At 38.2% G+C, this 17,167-nt stretch overlaps 1 protein-coding gene across 1 annotated transcript; it reads left to right on the forward strand.

Moving 5' to 3' along the window:
- Window positions 1-1,063: 1,063 nt before the first annotated feature.
- On the forward strand, window positions 1,064-16,320 carry si:dkeyp-84f3.5. Its single transcript, NM_001326353.1, is given in 3 exon segments — window positions 1,064-1,297; window positions 3,426-3,501; window positions 12,615-16,320. A coding segment is annotated over 1 exon segment (1,743 nt). The 5' UTR covers window positions 1,064-1,297; window positions 3,426-3,501; window positions 12,615-13,056; the 3' UTR covers window positions 14,800-16,320.
- The last annotated feature ends 847 nt before the right edge of the window (window positions 16,321-17,167 follow it).

Here is a 17,167-nt window from a genome sequence, read left to right on the forward strand (position 1 = left end):
ATGACCTCTGACCTGGCTGGGTAGATCCTGAGGAAACAAATCATTGGGGAAAAAGAGAAGCAATCACACACATATTATTCAAGCTTTATTCTAAGTGAGATGACACTAGGTTCATTATATAATCTAGGCTCTTCTTATTATTCATAAAGACATAAGAATTTATACATGTTACTCCATCCTGAAGCAGACAGCCATCAGAAAATCTACGCCATCACTAATTACATTACATTTCCAACTTTACGACTAGATAAAATGCATTGACACTGAGTACAACTGAGTTTTCATAAAGCTGAATGCAGCCATGCTTTTACAAGTGCATCTCACTTATCCTGAAATGTGAGGCCAAAACATGTTGATCACCCACTAGTGGCTGGTGCAGTACAGGTTATAAGCGCTGTCCTCTCCATGTATACAAATCAGAAATAAGACAAACTTGTGGTTCAAATTATATTTTTACATTTATGCTGTCAGTTCAGATGTTAACCTGCTTTTTTGATAGGCTACTATAAAAACGCAGTGTTTGTCAAGATTGTGCTCTTGAGTCTGTTGAAGTCAACAAGAAAATGAATGAATTAATATAACCATAACTGTAAATCCGCACACGCTAAGATTTTAAGTGATCAAAAACTAAACTTTTAAGTGTTTCTTTAATAGATTTCATACTTCTTGTTAAACATAAAACAAGATATTTTGATAAATATTGGAAAAATCAGTCAACGAAATTCCATTGTAAAAACTAATAAAAACCCCATGGTAAAAGTATCCTACATTGCACAGCTCATTCAAGAAAGAAAAAAGACAGGCTGTAAAAGCCTAATAGACCTATACCAATTGGCCCCTCAAGGACGTAGTCAGAACATAAGCAACATTAAATAATCTTAATAAAACTGATTTGCATAAAACAATTTAAAAATAGCATTTACCACATAGCCTAACATATGCAATAAATTCGCAACAATGATGGAAACATTTTTTTCGGGCGCACCCAGCCATTTTCTCTTCCAGTCCTGTTAGTGGCGGTATAATCCAGTAAATATCAATCGCACACGAAGAAGAGTGCGAAGAGGAAGCTTTCGTTTTTTCGTCCCCTCTTGTGTTGTCTGTGTTTCTCGAGGATTTAACGCTTTAGGATATACGGTCGAATAGTTCAGTTGACCGATCAAAGCCAAAACCAACGCACAGTAAACACTTAGTTTGCAGAGGGTCGCACTATTGCTACACGCTAGACAGAAAGAAGATGGAAAGCTAGACGGAAACTTGCGGCCAGCGTCCGAACCTCTTCAGAAGTGACATCGAGGTAATTCGCGGACACGTTCCCTTTTTGTTGTTTAAACTCTGCTATAAAACACTCGCTTGTTGGTATTTATATTTTTAAATAGCCTACATTTATACTAATTGGTTGAGTTTACTTTAATATAACTAGTTTGTGACATGTAATCAAATTAAAATGCTAGCGTAGCATGTTGCTTAGTGTTGTAATGTGGCGGTTTTGTAGCGAGTGAATATCTGTATGAGCGTTAAATCGTACTGTTTACCACAATCGCCCTGTTGTTGTGTAGGTGTACATTGAACTATAGTTGATTTTATAATCTTTATTGTTATTATTATTATGGCTATTATTACATTTCTTTCGAACATCTCAACATTTTGTTGAGATCAACATAACAAAACAGTATAAACAGACACACGCAATAACAGATATCATAAAGGCGGTCCGCTGTAACTACATGTGTAACTACAGGTGTGATGAACTAAGTTAGACATTTTAGTCTCTGTCCATTTGTGTTTGTGTTCGTTTCAATGACGATGTGATGCATGCGTGGACCTCAGTGCCTAACTTGAACTAATTGTAAAATAACTACTTTCTTATATTTATAATCTCTGATAATACAGTAAATGATTTAATAACTATGAGCTAACACTAACACCCATGTGGCAAAAATGTTTCATTTTCAAATGATTCATTTTGTCATAAGACCTGTAAAAAACAAAAAATGATCATTTGTGATGTGAATGCAAAAATATAGTTATTCAATCTTTATCTAATTCTGATACTGAACATGTTTTTTCTTTATTATAAAGGAAACAAAACATATTACAGCATGAACTAGGCGTTTAGCTTAAGCTGAGCATTTATTCCCAAAGAAATGAGAGGCAACCACTGCACAAAAAGGCTGCATATATTGGCAGGCATGAGCAACTATTCATATTTTAGATTGTATCATTTAAAAATATACCTACAGAAACTATTTGACAGGCTGAATAAATTTTAATTCACTCTTTCTCTCAGTAGGTGGCGCTTATAGCCGAAATAATCCCATCATGAAACACTCTGCAGCCTGCAGTTTTCCTATTTGTTTCAGAAAATTGACTTAAGCACAAGAATGTTGAATTAATCCTGTTTAAATAGCTACACTGTTTAGATGTTTATTTTAACTGTGATAGTATGATCAGTATTAATTGCTGAAAACATATTAAGATGATTTATAACAGTGGTTCTCAAACTTTTTTCATCAAGTACCACCTCAGAAAAAAAATAGTCTCTCCAAGTACCACCAAAATGAGCAGTACTGAAATACAGTAAAGTAGTAGGCCCAGTAAAGCAGCTACAACTCTGCACAGTTAAAATAACGTGGCAGATTACCTCAGAAATATAGGCTATATGTCATTTATGGCATATTATATACATCATTTTTAATAAATTTTGAATTATGTAGCACGTACATTACATGTTTAATTCCTCCGTGTACCACTAGAAGGAAGCCTGCGTACCACTAGTGGTACACGTACCACAGTTTGAGAACCACTGATTTATTATATACTCACAGTACTCATTTTATTACAGTTAATGTTCTTTCTTGAACAGCAAATCAGAATAGTCAGCATGGAAAGTGCCTCTTTTAATTTTTTAGAGATGCTGTCAAGTCAAATGAAGAAGAAAAAAAGAGCTCATTGGGACCGTAATTGTATATTTTCATTTTCGTGCAGTGGAGGCGGTCTTCACATTTTGTCAACAAATTCACAATGACTAAAGGTTGCTGCTAACCAGTTTCATATTTTACATTTATAATCCAAATGAGATTAGTTACATATTTTCTATGCCGTTTTTATTCTGACTTTTCCATATTTTTGTCAGAGTGGCCTCACCACTGGTTCATTTCAGAAGAAACTGGAAATTGAAAACCGTTAAAGCCATTTTTTTTGTACCTGAATATTCTATCTTGATAGGGTAGCCTTATATTATACTAATGTTTAGATTAATGTATTGTAAGGTTTATATAATGAAGTCTGCTAAACTCTTTATTACGTATGCTGTGTAATCTTTTTGCTGAGCTTGAGGGCTTTTTAGTGTGTTAGAGTTTGTCAGAGTATATCTGATTTAACATTAATTATTTGTTTGTTTTGTTGTCTTTTTCCGGTTTTAGAAATACTGGATATTGTCTTCAGTTTGCTCTGCGTTTACTCAACGGGGAGTAAATGCTTTTAAAGTACCAGGATTTTGTAAGTAAAAAAACTTTTTGGTGTAGTTTTGTATTTTATATGACTATTTAATATAAAGAAATGCTGCTCTTCCTGGGCACCACCTGGGCAATTTGTACCACATTTATTTCACATTTAAGCCAACAAGGAAATTAACTAAAGAAAAAATAAGTATCTTGTGAATAAATCCACATAACTATCTATGAAAATTATGAAAATACATTATTATAATATCTCTTTTTTTATCTGTAGATTTTCAGTGATTAACAATGTTTAATTGTGTGTAATAAATTGCATAGGATTGACATATAGTATGGTTGTTAATATGCTTGGCACTTGTAATTGTTGTATTTCTGAGTATTGAATGGCCCATAATATGCATTGTGTAGATTGAAATAAATCCTATAAGCCAGTCCTAAAAGACATACTAGCATCAACATCCCCTTATGTTGCTAAAGGTGCAAAACTCCTGTCAAATACATTCAACACAGCACTTTTAATACCATATTATTTCTTTTACACATTATGTATATTGTAAACTCTGCATATTCACAGTTTTCAAAGACCTGCTAGTATGCTGCTTATTGTATACATGGACATGTGAAACTGACTTCTAAACAGTGTAAGAAATAAAATGTGATTTATATAATGAGTTCTGTTCTGCGGTTTCGTGGAGTGCATGTAAACTGGCTCATTACTTATGTTTCCATCCAAAGATTTGAATTACATTTTTGCCAAAATAGGAATATAGCATAAACATTTGCAATTAAAACCCCGCTTCCATCCATCAAGTCAAAGAAAACAAAATATTGTCACTCACTGATAAACTGGCACCAAATACTTAAAATATATATATATTTTTTTTGCTTTGAAAGCAAATGTGGACCTTTTTTCTGGAATAAATTAACCTCAGAAGTCATCCACTATGATGATGGTTTTAAAAGATTTATGCTAACAAAAAAGATTTTATTCATTCATTCATTTTCTTTTTAGCTTAGTCCCTTTATTAATCTGGGATCGCCACAGCAGAATGAACCGCCAACTTATCCAGCACATGTTTTTTACACAGCGGATGCCCTTCCAGCCGCAACCCATCTCTGGGAAACATCCATACACACTCATTCACATTCATACACTACAGACAATTTAGCCTACCCAAGTCACCTGTACTGCATGTCTTTGGACTGTGGGGGAAACCGGAGCACCCGGAGAAAACCCACTTGAATGCAGGGAAATATGCAAACTCAACACAGAAATGCCAACTGACCCAGCCGAGGCTCGAATCAGCGACCTTCTTGCTGTGAGGTGACAGCACTACCTACTGCACCACTGCGTCACAGTAGATTTTATACATACTAATGAATTATTGTGGTCTAAGACCAGCTGTTTCATTTTCATTGTCCAACCCCTGTAAATATACAAGAGTTAGACAATGAAAATGAAATGCCTGGTTTTAGACCACAATAATTCATTAGTATGTTGTAGGGCAGTGGTCCTCAACCACCGGGTCGTGAACCAGAACTGTGGATCTATTGGTACTGGGCAACTTGATTAATTATTTTTGTTATATTTATTTTCTCAGTCTAAACAATCTTTTGTTTTGAAAAATGACCGTATTCTCTTGCTTGCATCTCCATCGCTTGAGTACCAAAATTTAACCCACAAGTTTGCAAAATAAGTAAGAAACAGGCGCCTTTGGAGAGTTTCTTTGCTTAGGGAAAAAAACCCAGTGATGGACCCGCTAACTGCCAAGGAATAGATCCGCAACTCATTTGTCAACAAATCAGGTGAATCCACTATTTCTGTGCAAAAAGATCAACTGCTGGAGATCAAAAATGATAATGGCTTTTTAGAGGCCGTTCGCATATTGCATCTTTTATTGAGTTCACGCAGGTTAGTTATTTCCAATAGAGGTGTGCAGCTTTTGTGCGCAAGCAGCATGACGGGCTCGCGCCTTCTTAACGCGACCAGTTGAATAAATTCTGGGAGCGCATCGTGAGTCACAAGAACTGAACTGACTGATCAGCTTCATACTTTGTATAGAACGTACACATTTCGGTACACTAATTATCTCTGACAATACACAGAGCACCCAAACAAAGCAATTTTCTCCATAAATAAAACTTGTCTCAGAGTGACAGCAATGATTGTCAGCTTGTCATCCTCTGAGAAAACTGTTGATTGTCACCTGACAACCTACGAACCATAACCCCCACCCACCCCACCAATACCCCGACGTCCGCATCATTCGAGCATTGACTGGTCTGTGGTGATAAAAAGGTTTGGAAACCACTGCTTTAGGGATTCTATTTGCAGCCATTTGCAGAATCAATTCATCTTGGGAATGACAGATACAATACCTGCACAGTGACCATAGGGATTTTTAGCCATTCTATTTGCAGAAACGTGGCCAGGTCACTACGTGTTGCTGGTGGAGAAAAACGATTCCTGGTTCATTCCTCCGAAAAGGCCCCAAAATGGCTCAATAATATTTAGGTCTCAGGTGAATGTTCAGTCCATGGGAGATTTTCAACTTCACTTTCATGTTTATCAAACCATTGTCACCAATTTTTGATGCATTATCATCCTGTTACACCGCACCGCCTTCGGGATACAATGTTTGAACCATTGGATGCACATGGTCCTCCAGAATGGTTTGGTAGTTCTTGGTAGTGACGCACTCATGTAGCAAAAGTGTTGGGCCTAGAGAATGCCATGATATCGCAGCCCAAGCCATCACTGATTCACCCCCATGCTTTACTCTGGGTATACAACAGTCTTCTTTGTGGGCTCTCCACACTGTAAAGGCTGATTTATACTTCTGCGTCAAACGCCGGCGTATGCCACGGCGCTGACGCATAGCCCTTCGCCGTGGCCATTGGCGTCACTGACGTGCACCTCTCAAAAAATGTAACTACACGTCGCAACAACGCGTAGCGCAAGCTCTGTGATTGGTCCGCTTGGTAGCGCTGACGAGTCTGGGCGGGACCAAGAGCCACGTGAATGGCGCAAGCAGTTGTTTACAAGTTTGAAGTCCCGTGAAGGAGCTCCGGATAGATAATTTTGTTTTGTGTTCACCTCATAGTTAAAGTTGTTGCACGTCCGCCAGTTCCTGCCTCAAAATGAGCGAGTTTGAGCCACTTTTACATTCCGGAAGTGTTCAGGAAAAGCAAAAAAGCAGCGAAGAAACTCGACACAGAGGAAGATTTACACCTCACTGCCAACTAGCGTTTTGGAAGTGTTAATGCAGACCAACAGAGACAGCACACAGAAGTATAAATGCACAGCCACGCACGTTGCATGCGCCGTGGGTTACGCCGGTCATTTGACGCAGAAGTATAAATCAGGCTTAACTACTCTAGATTTGGGAAAGACAGTCTAGGTGGACTCATCAGAGATCAATACATGTTTCATATTGTCCATAGCCCTAGTGAAATGGCAGCCAACCATCTTTACCATACTCGGGCAAACTCTGTCTTTGCTGTCACTCTGCCCCAAAAACCCAGCTGGCCCCAAGGTATTTGGTGGGCCAAAAAAGGCCAACCGCTGGCCCCAAGGAAGCCCCGCTTTGGCCCGATGGCACTTTGGAAGTGACACACTTGCTTTAGGTGCGACACCGGAAACCCGGCTAGTTGAAGAACAGTTTTGTTGAAAACAGGAGAGTTAAGGTGCACATTGAATTCTACAGTGAGCTGGGCAGCTGTGGTTTTATGTTTTTGGATGCAAATCAGGTTAGCATAGAACTTCTCTTTCAGACAGCTTTCTTTTGCATCCACAATTCTCCTGTTGGATGTGGTTTGTGGTTCTTAGTGGGATGCTAACATTATCTTGAATACTGCTCTTAATATTTCACAAAGACTTGCAGTCTTGGTCTGCAAGACCAATGTGCCAGCAAGACTTGCACCAACAATTTGTCCTATTTTGTGCATTGAGAAAGTTCATATTTACATGGACATCAGTAATCAAATTATTTGCCAAATTCTTAATTTGTCAACTTTACCCTACACAGTTTGGTTCCAACTCTAATTTTAATTGAGTCCTTCAGGCTTGTTTGAAACCTACAGGTAAGTGTGTTGGAGCAGGGTTGAAACTAAACTGTGCCGAGCTGCAGCCCTCAAGGAATTGAGTTTGGCATCCCTGCTAAAGACTATTCTGCATAAAATGTGGCGAAAATCCTACACGACAGTAACAGTTTGTTAGCGCGAAGCTAATCTGCTCTGATTGGTCCGATGACCCAGTCTGTTGCGACTGGTCGACATCGTTCAGCACAAGACAGAGAGAAAAGCCCACCAAGGCTATGAAATAGCAGCCACAGAGTATATGAGAGCCTAGCGCGGGAATGCAATAAATGAATGCAGTTGAACACCAGCATATTGCTCTACTCTTAAACCTAACCTCAAGAAATTACAACACACATTCAGTATTAATGCACACAGTGGCAAAAAATTTAACTATTTTGAAAATTCGCCAGCTCAGAAAGGCATTTAAATCGGTAAAGGAAGAAGCTCGCGATATGTGGCGATATGTGAACAGCCCCATACAGATTTAACCTAAGAAATAAAGTACAAGAAATTATCTATAATAGATACGTGATTACAAGCCAGACAGAGCAATTACAAGTTACAACTCACAATTAAACATATTTTGCAAACTACAAAATAAACGAGGCAACAATTTTAATGACACTTACGTGTTATGATCCGATGGAAGAAGAAACTGGTCCATATGAACTGTAAAAGTTAAGTACTGACAAAAGACCCTTTCACACAGTGATATTGGTAAATATCTGGAAAATTTCCAGAACGACTTTACCGGTATATTCAAAAAAGTGCTGTTCACACAGGGGAGGACGTTACGGAAATTTTCCGGAAAAGAGCATTCACACATCCATTCCAAAATACCGGTACATTCTGACATCATTCACCACAAATGAGCTTTAAACGGCTGCGCTTGTATTTGTAAACATTTGACTAAATTACAAACTCTGTGGATGATCAATATTGTGAACAACTTTCGCAGGATCACTTTCGCATGTCGAGATGTTCATAATATGTGCGTGTGCAGTGCGCCTGACTGTTGTGATTGGCTAAAACAGACGTCTCACGTCAGCACGTTCTAGACGTGCACGCGCTTATTACGGTAATCTTCCTTCTGCATTCACACAGCGCAGCATTCCGGCAAATTGCCGGTAATGTTACAACTTCTCTTTCCGGAAAATAGCCAGAACGAATTTACCGGTATTTTCAAAAAGGACCTGTTCACACATACAACCTTTCCGGAAAATTGCCGGCAATTTTCCGGAAAGGTCTGTATGTGTGAAAGGGGCTAAAGTCACCGTCAAAGTTTGACAAAGTCCCATAGTCTCTGCTGTCTCTGCTCCATATAGGACCCAGGCAGCCACCTAGGGCGGCAGAATAGAGAGAAGGCGTCGGAGACATCTCCTAACTTTCGTCCATGATAATCTCCCCCACCGCCCCGGTTCTTGCTGTCGTACGTGCACCCCTGCCCACAGCCGAATCTCTTGTCAGTGATCGTCATCTTCGTGTCATGATCAGTCCCGTGGTCCCCTGTGCCACTGCTAATGTGTGAAGGGAAAGCGCATGCACATTTTAACTTTACTCTAAGTACATATTTGGAGATGTACTTTATTGACGTCGATGCGATCCAACAAAAGATCCTAACCCAACTCGATTCATTTATTCGACTATTGAAATATTTTGCTAAAGAATCAATAGTTTTAAACATGCTGCACTTTTAGATTTAAACCTCAGCTGGATGTTTTCATTCCCTTAGAGCTGTGTTACACACTGCATGGAAGCTTATTTTTAAATACCCATAATAGGCGCTCTTTAAGATGTTAACGTTTACATTCGGAGAGCAGCATTTACAGCAGATCTTTCAGCCTATAATATTGTACTATAATATTGTAGGGATATTAACATACTGTTAACTTAGTAACTAAATCATTTTGACTAAGGTATGTCATTAAAAACTGAAAGAGTACTGCTGACAATACGAACTAACTTCTGAATGAACAAAGGGCACTGATCAAACACACTTACCAAATCTGTAGAGACAGGACAATCAACACCAACTGGAGCCACGTCTTTTTTAAAAGGAGATGAGTGGTAAATCCGAATTTTATCATTTCCAGATGCGAAAAGCTCTGTAAAAAATGTTCCTTATAAATGTATTTCTGTCGCATGCACTGTAGTCCACATTTGAGTCCAGCTGCGCTCTCATAGCAAGAAAATGAAACAAAACCTTTGTTGCAGCACATTGATAAACTCAACACTGATGACCCATGTCTCCAAATTCTTATTCTTCCATTTGTTTTGGCAACACAACGTGGCGTCTCTGTCGTCTGAACACTGTAACAGATAAAAACAGTCTTCGAAGCTATCATGCATATTAATGAAGTTGTATTGCATACACAGCAGAGCGCGTTGATTAGATTGAGCCAAGTCTGTCTCATGAATTATTGCTTGCTGCTTCAGAGACGTCACGATGCACTTGCAGGTACAGACATCCACTATCCATGCTGTAATACACACAAGGATCTAATCGCTGTGAGACAGCTTCAAAAATTTGTTTCAAACCGGAAAATTAATTTGCTCAAAATAACACTAAAACAACCAATTTTCACTTTTTAGTTAACTAAATGTGTCCTAATAGTGTTTATAGCAGCATGGCACACATATATGACTGTCAACATCTGAAAAAATGTGTTTTTTGTGTTTCGTGACCCTTTAAGCCTCATTTACACTGAGCGACTCGCAGCGGTAAAGCGACAAGCAACCGTTCATTTCAACGGAGAGCGGGCTACTTTCGGCAACCTTCGTCTATGCGAATGAGTGATCGTTGGCGACCAGGTGGGCATGTCGAGCAATGCAACAAAGTTGAAAATCCTTCAACTTTTTGCAAATGAAAAGTGACTTTCTTGTGCGACAGCCAAAAGGAGCACCAGTAGAACTCATAGGATCCTCTCTCTGCTTGCTCAGAGGCCGGTTGTATTCTCTGTGCTGTAGACCTACACAGACCTGTTTGCAGCTGGTGGCCACCCAGAGTGACAGGCAGCTAAGTCGCTGCTAGTGTGAATGAGGCATTAAACTAGTTTGACTCGAGTTGCTTTATCTTTTCAAACTGATCTGACTTTCGATTTTCCAGAAAATGACCCGAAAATCTTGGAAAAATCACATTAACTTAACATTGGACCAAACTTTGACGGATCATAACTTCAAAAGAGAAATTTTTAAAAACGTGATCTTTCACAATAAAAGAAGCTGCCAAGCTGATTAAATCTACATGTAAGTTGCACCCCTGGGCAAGAGTGCCCCAAATTTGCTCTTTGACTTACAATGTGGAAGAAACTTACATTTAAGACATAGAGACTTCAACTCATAACATTGGAACAAACTCCATCTTACTGGCTCCTTACCCTAACAACTTTTCACTTTCTCTACCACCTCCTCTTCCCTTCATCAGCTCTTCTACACCACCACCCCCCACTAGCTCTTTGCCTTCAAAACAACAACCCACCCCCCCAATCAGAAGTGCAGTACTGGAGGCACTGTGCCTTTTGATGCCGATGCGCTTCCTGCCAGCTGCCTTTGAGTCCTAGTGCAGTCACGTTGGCTTTCTCAAGCCAACATCAAGTTCATCGATAAACTTTAGGTTCTAGTTAAACCTTAACACTCTGCTCTTGTGGAATGTGTAATCAACGAAGATAGGCCACCAGGCTGGTCAAATTTAGCCATGAAACCCCTGACATTTAAATTGGTCTTTTGTTTCCCCACAGCAACAACCAGAGAACTGCAGGCCTTACTTGCCTCAGTTAAGAAGTTTTCATGACTCCACCATAAGTAAAAGACTGGGCAAAAATGGTTTACATGGAAGAGTTTCATAACTAAAAACCTCTGCTGAGCAAAAAAAAAAAAAACAAAGGCTTGTCTCAGTTTTGCCAGAAAACATCTCGATGTCCCCCCAACACTTTTGGGAAAATATTCAAAGTTTAGCTTTTTTGAAAGGTGTGTGTCCCATTATGTGTGGTGTAAAAGTAACACCGTATTTCAGAAAAGAACATCATACCAACAGTAAAATGTGGTCCTGGTAGTGTGATAGTCTAGGGGCATTTTGCTACTTCAGGACCTGAAAACATACTGTGATAAATGAAACCATAAATTCTGCTGTGTAACATATACCCTGAAGGAAAATGTCCGGCCATCTGTTAGTGACCTCAAGCTGAAGCGAACTTGGGTTCTGCAGCAGGACAATGATCCAAAGAACACCAACAATTCCAATTCTGAATGGCTGAAGTAAAACAAAATTAAAACTTTGGAGTGACCTACTCAAAGTCCTAACCTGAACCCAATTGAGATTCTGTGACAAGACCTTAAGACACAATCCCAATTCTACCCTTTTGCCCTTCCGCTTACCCTTACCCCTCTGTTTGTGCGTTCACATAAAGGGGTGGGAGTGTGCCAATCCTCTTTAGCTTGGAGGCATATGGGTTAAGGGAAAAGCCATAGAGCTCTTCAAACGAAGATGTTTCAGGACCACACTACAAATGAAGGGGTATGATAGTTTTCTCTGACTACACCAGCTACAGTAGCAACACTGCTGTAAACCGAGCAAGGAAACCCACCAAAGTAAAAGTGCTTTAATAAGGATTATTACTACTCAGCAGCTGATTTATTATATTCATGTGTTATTTTTAAAGAAACATTTTGGGGGGAAATCATGATGACATGTGCATGTATAGTAGTGGTGTTCTGATTCTTAGGGGGATAGAGGTGAATAGATATAAAAAAGAATTGGGGTTTGGCCAAAGTCGGTTCATAGTCAAACCCTCCATTGTGGCAGTATTACAAGAATTCTGCAAAGATGAGTAAGCCAAAAATCATCAGCACTGCTTTAACAATCTCATTGCATGTTAGAAAATGAAGCTTGTCATAAACGTAATTGTTGGTAATCGACCAGTTATCAGATTTAGAGGGCAAAACTTTTTCACACGTCAAAAGAATTAGAAATCAGTAAGGGGCAATCACCTATTCACACCAATGTGTGGGTATATCTTTTATGTACATAAGAACCATTGCTTGCCACTAATTATTTTCTCTCTCTTTTTTTTGCAGATGGCAATATCTGAATTGTGAGCCAGCATCTGAATGAAGGCAGGCCATATACCTGACGAGGTTTACATCACTGTTTTATGGTCAAATGACAGATTTTTTAAAACAGTTGATAATGATTGATTTGACAATCAAAGACTTTTTAAATGATACCCTTTAATCCTATATGTAATTTTCTTTTTTTTTTTTCTTTTTTTATTGATGTTAGAGTAGTAATTTAAGTGCTGCTTTGACTAGTTGGGTTTTATTAGATGTGTAGGGGAATCTAGCTTTGTTTAATAACTGAGGTGAGACTGGAACAGATTACATTTATTGGACAATAATTGCAATATTAAAAGTTATCATGCATATATAGAAGTTTCTGAATATTTGCATAATTATGCTCCCAACTTCCTAAACTATTGACATTTATCATTCCTAAAAAGCTGTATTTGGTTTTGTCAAGATGGCATTCTCAATGAACTTTACTCAAGAGTTAAGAGGAGGAGATGCCTTTATCTGTACAGAGTGTGGTGAAGGATTTAGACTGTATCCAAAACTTGTTGAACACATGGCCATACATGGACTTACTGGCGTATTTTCCTCTGATGGTATTAGTAATGGTAGTTCTGTCAACCCATCCATTGAGGTTGCGCTCCATGAAAATGGAACACTTACTGTGGTTGATCGATCCGTCTTGTCTAACTTTACCTTCTTGTTTGGAAAACCTCAACCAAAGAGATTCTGCCCACCCCCCAGTCAAGAAACCATTGTTCCATCTAAGATGCCAGAAAAAGAGCCTGCTCTGTATAAATGTGATAGATGTGGACAACTGTTCAAAACCTCCAAAAGCTTACATCTGCATCAGCAGTATCGTGCTCTTGAACAGGGGTTCAAATGCACTCTGTGCTGCAAGGTGTTAAATGATCGAGAGAGCCTGCAGAACCACCTTCAAAACCATGCTCATGAACGCTTTTATAGTTGTGGGCACTGTGGAAAGCGATTCTTAAGACAAGATTCCTTGCTGTCCCATCAAAAACAGTGGCATGGATCTGCTTCTTCCAGGATTTTGAGTAGATCACAGGAAGATCAAGAAAACAGCATGGATAGGTCATATCCTTGCAAATCTTGTGGCTTGCGCTTCTTTTGGTTGTCTGACTTACAAAGCCACCTCAACAGTCATTCTCGTGTCAATAAGTCGCCCAATGAGGTTATGCAAGATCAAGCACTTGGAGAAGAAAACAGGAAAATTGATGATAATTCAGTTATCTCTCAATTCAATGAACCATGTTGTGGACTGTGTGGCCAAAATTTTCTCAACACTTCAGATTTAAGAGAGCATCATAAAGTCGAACATCCAGATGAGATTGAAGTAAAGGATTCTTCAGTTTTACCAGCTAAGGCAAAACAACAATACCATGGTGTAATGCGACACATGGTTGCAAAGCAGCACAAGCAGTTGCTAAGGGTGAACATAAAAGGAAAACCTAAGAGAATCAACAGAGCCACCTATACTGGTAAATTATTCTCCTGCAAGCACTGCCATCGTGTCTTTGTACACTCAAGCAGTCTCTCGCGTCATATGCGATACCATAAAGGTACTCTGCATGCCTGTGTTTATTGTGGAAGGCACTTTCCACAAAGATGTGATGTCACAAGGCATGTGGCCATGTACCACGCTTCAGAGCTTCAATCCAAATCTCAGGAAGAGTCAACGATGGAACATGAGACTGGAAATGGTGAACAGGAACCTATGAAAGAATCAACACAAACAACAAGCGATGGTGAACAGGAAGATCTTGAAGAAGAAAATCAACCCTCATCCAAGTCAGAAGACCTGTTTGGTTCTCGATTTAAGAAAACTTTCAAGCCAAAGATGAAGTATAAATGCAAAGAATGTTGCAGAGTCTTTGGACTACTTAGTGTTTTTCAGCGGCATATGGTTCACCACAAGAGAAACCCCTACAGATTATTGCTAAGTTGCCCTCTCTGTCCAAGTCGCTTCTCATTCACCTCTGCTTTAAATCGCCATCTTGAGTGTCATCATAAAAGAGACCCGGGGACGGATGTCACAAAACCTCCCGAAACTAATGACATTAATTCCCAAGTTCAACAAGAAGATTCTCCTACCGAATATCCGGATTCAAATGCAAATATTGACATGTCATCAGAAATACTGAATGAATCTTCTGAATGTTCTCAGATCTAGTGATACACAATATGGCCAACAGCATATGGACACTCTTTTGTAATTAACAGATTTGGCTCATCCATAAATGTCAGTATAATGGCTATTCCATAAACCTTTTTTTTTGTTTGTTTGTTTTTGGGAGGGTGGGCATATTTCTTATCCAGCCAGCCAATGTCCCTGTGCTCAGAGCTATCGTCTACTTGTTCATGTGGTGAAAAATGCTAGTGACGTGCAAATCCCTGACCTAACCCCTACTGGAACATCTTAGGGGGAGGTATTGAGATTGCAAACTACGAGCCACTAAAGGGGTTACATAATATTATTTCCTGACCTACTTCATGCTCGGCCTTTACAATAGTGTTCTTTCAAAGAGGGATGAAATCTTTTACTGCAGCAAAAGGAGACATTAATGCTTTTGTTCTACTTGTGTCTTTTGTCTAAAATAAAACTTTGATTACATGTGAGGTCGGGGACCGATGTTGGAAAATGTGTTGATGTTCTGTACCCAAAGGCATTTAGGTCTTCATGCAAGCTGTCCTTCTGGAAAATGGTTCTACTAATATAGTTGTACTAGAGTTGGAATACCTAGCCACACTGTAAACAAATTCTGTTATTTAACAGTTTCCTTATTTTATGATTCACAAGTGTTTTCTGTTTAACTGCTGTTGTGAATTGCATTATGGTACCTTGATCTCTTCTCTGTTGACCTTTGATGTTGGAAATAAAACTCTAGGGTTTAACAAATTGACTTCTATTGGCATTTTAATAGTTTAAAATGATAAAACGTATACAAAATAATGTAGAGAGAAATAAGTCAATAAATAAAAAAAAAATGTATTTGGCAGTTTATTACAAGTTTTTTGTACAATAACATACAACACCAACCCAGACAATATATCACTTTAAACTATTAAAAAATATAAACGTGAATCACAAAATATGAAAAAGCTGCTAATTTACAGATATCTTTTTACTGTGCAGACCTATTACAAGAGAGTGTCCACACTAAAGATGTAGTTAATGTCAGTAACATTAACAGTGCTCATAGATACTGAAACATTTTACATTTTCTATTCTTAAAATGTTGTACTTCTATATCATTGGGCTTTTCAGAGGTTTCAAATGATTGTTTTTCTTGTGTGCTGCATTTAATGTATATAAAATGTTCCCATCAAATAATCTTGTGCGTTTTCAGATTTTGGATATGCTGTTGCAGTTCTAAATTGTGTCATACACAAACTTAAGGGACCTGTAAAAGAATCTTTATAATACCAGAGTATCTGAAATTTAATGCATATCAGAAGCAATTCTGCAATTATTCATTAGTACATTTTAGTAATTTGTATTTTAGATGTTTTTGTAACCAACAACCTAGATTTCACTAGTCTCCATACAGGTCAAACAGCGAAGCTTTTATTTATTTATTTTTATTTTTTGTATCGCCATGTTACGAAACATACTATTACTATTCTCTGACATCAGTAGTTTTGTGCAAGTCTGGTTTCACTTGTTTAAATAAAGAATTCTGTTTTTCTTCTACAGCTTTGTAATTGTTGAATTTCTTTTGTTCATTCGAGCTGCAAAATACTTTGTTTTATGTATGCAAACATCACGAGACCACCATTTTTGTATTTTGGTTGAGCTAAATACACATTGCTTAAGTTGCAATAATTTAAGATTTCTGTTAACTGAATTATCTACTAATTAGGTGCACTTACCTTTCATTTTTTAAAATACAAATAAATTAATTAAATCAAATTGTTAAATGCAATGGACAGCTTTCTTGTTATAATTGATGAATTAAAAGCCAACTATACATTGGTTAAATGACAGTTCACATTATAGTTTAGTCTTGCAGGCATGTGGTGGTCCAGATTTTAAAGGTGTTTCATGCTGTTATTATCAGCTTTTCCAAGTGGAATTCAGGTCATTTTGTTTTTAACCATTCCTGGTTGTTTTCGAAGTTTCAAGATTCTCTTGCCATAAGTGGTTGTTTATATGACAAAATTTTCAGCCAAAATTGGTAATTTCTTTTTTTTTTTATTAAACATCACAACAGCATTCTGGGAACTAAAACTGAGTTTCTAACTGGAAGTATGATCATTGTTGTAATCTCAATAGGAAACCTTGTGGCAAATTAAATGCTGCCTAAGGTATGCTGATTAATAATTTTGTGTGTATTGTCAGAGTGGGTGGTTTGTTCTAACTGGCCTGTTTTTCCCCTGAATTTTAGACTTTACATGAGGACAAGGTTACATAACTGTTTGAGATTCACTGTATGTTTGCTCCTGGTACTGAACATTTATTATTCAGCTATGCCTATGTATTTCCAGATTTTCATTTTATGCCAACTTTAAAAGCTTTGCAACTGACATTTTTGGCTGTA

Source organism: Danio rerio, chromosome 16, assembly GCF_052040795.2.
Source record: "Danio rerio strain M-AB ecotype USA chromosome 16, GRCz13ab, whole genome shotgun sequence".
Taxonomy (NCBI): Eukaryota; Metazoa; Chordata; class Actinopteri; order Cypriniformes; family Danionidae; genus Danio; species Danio rerio.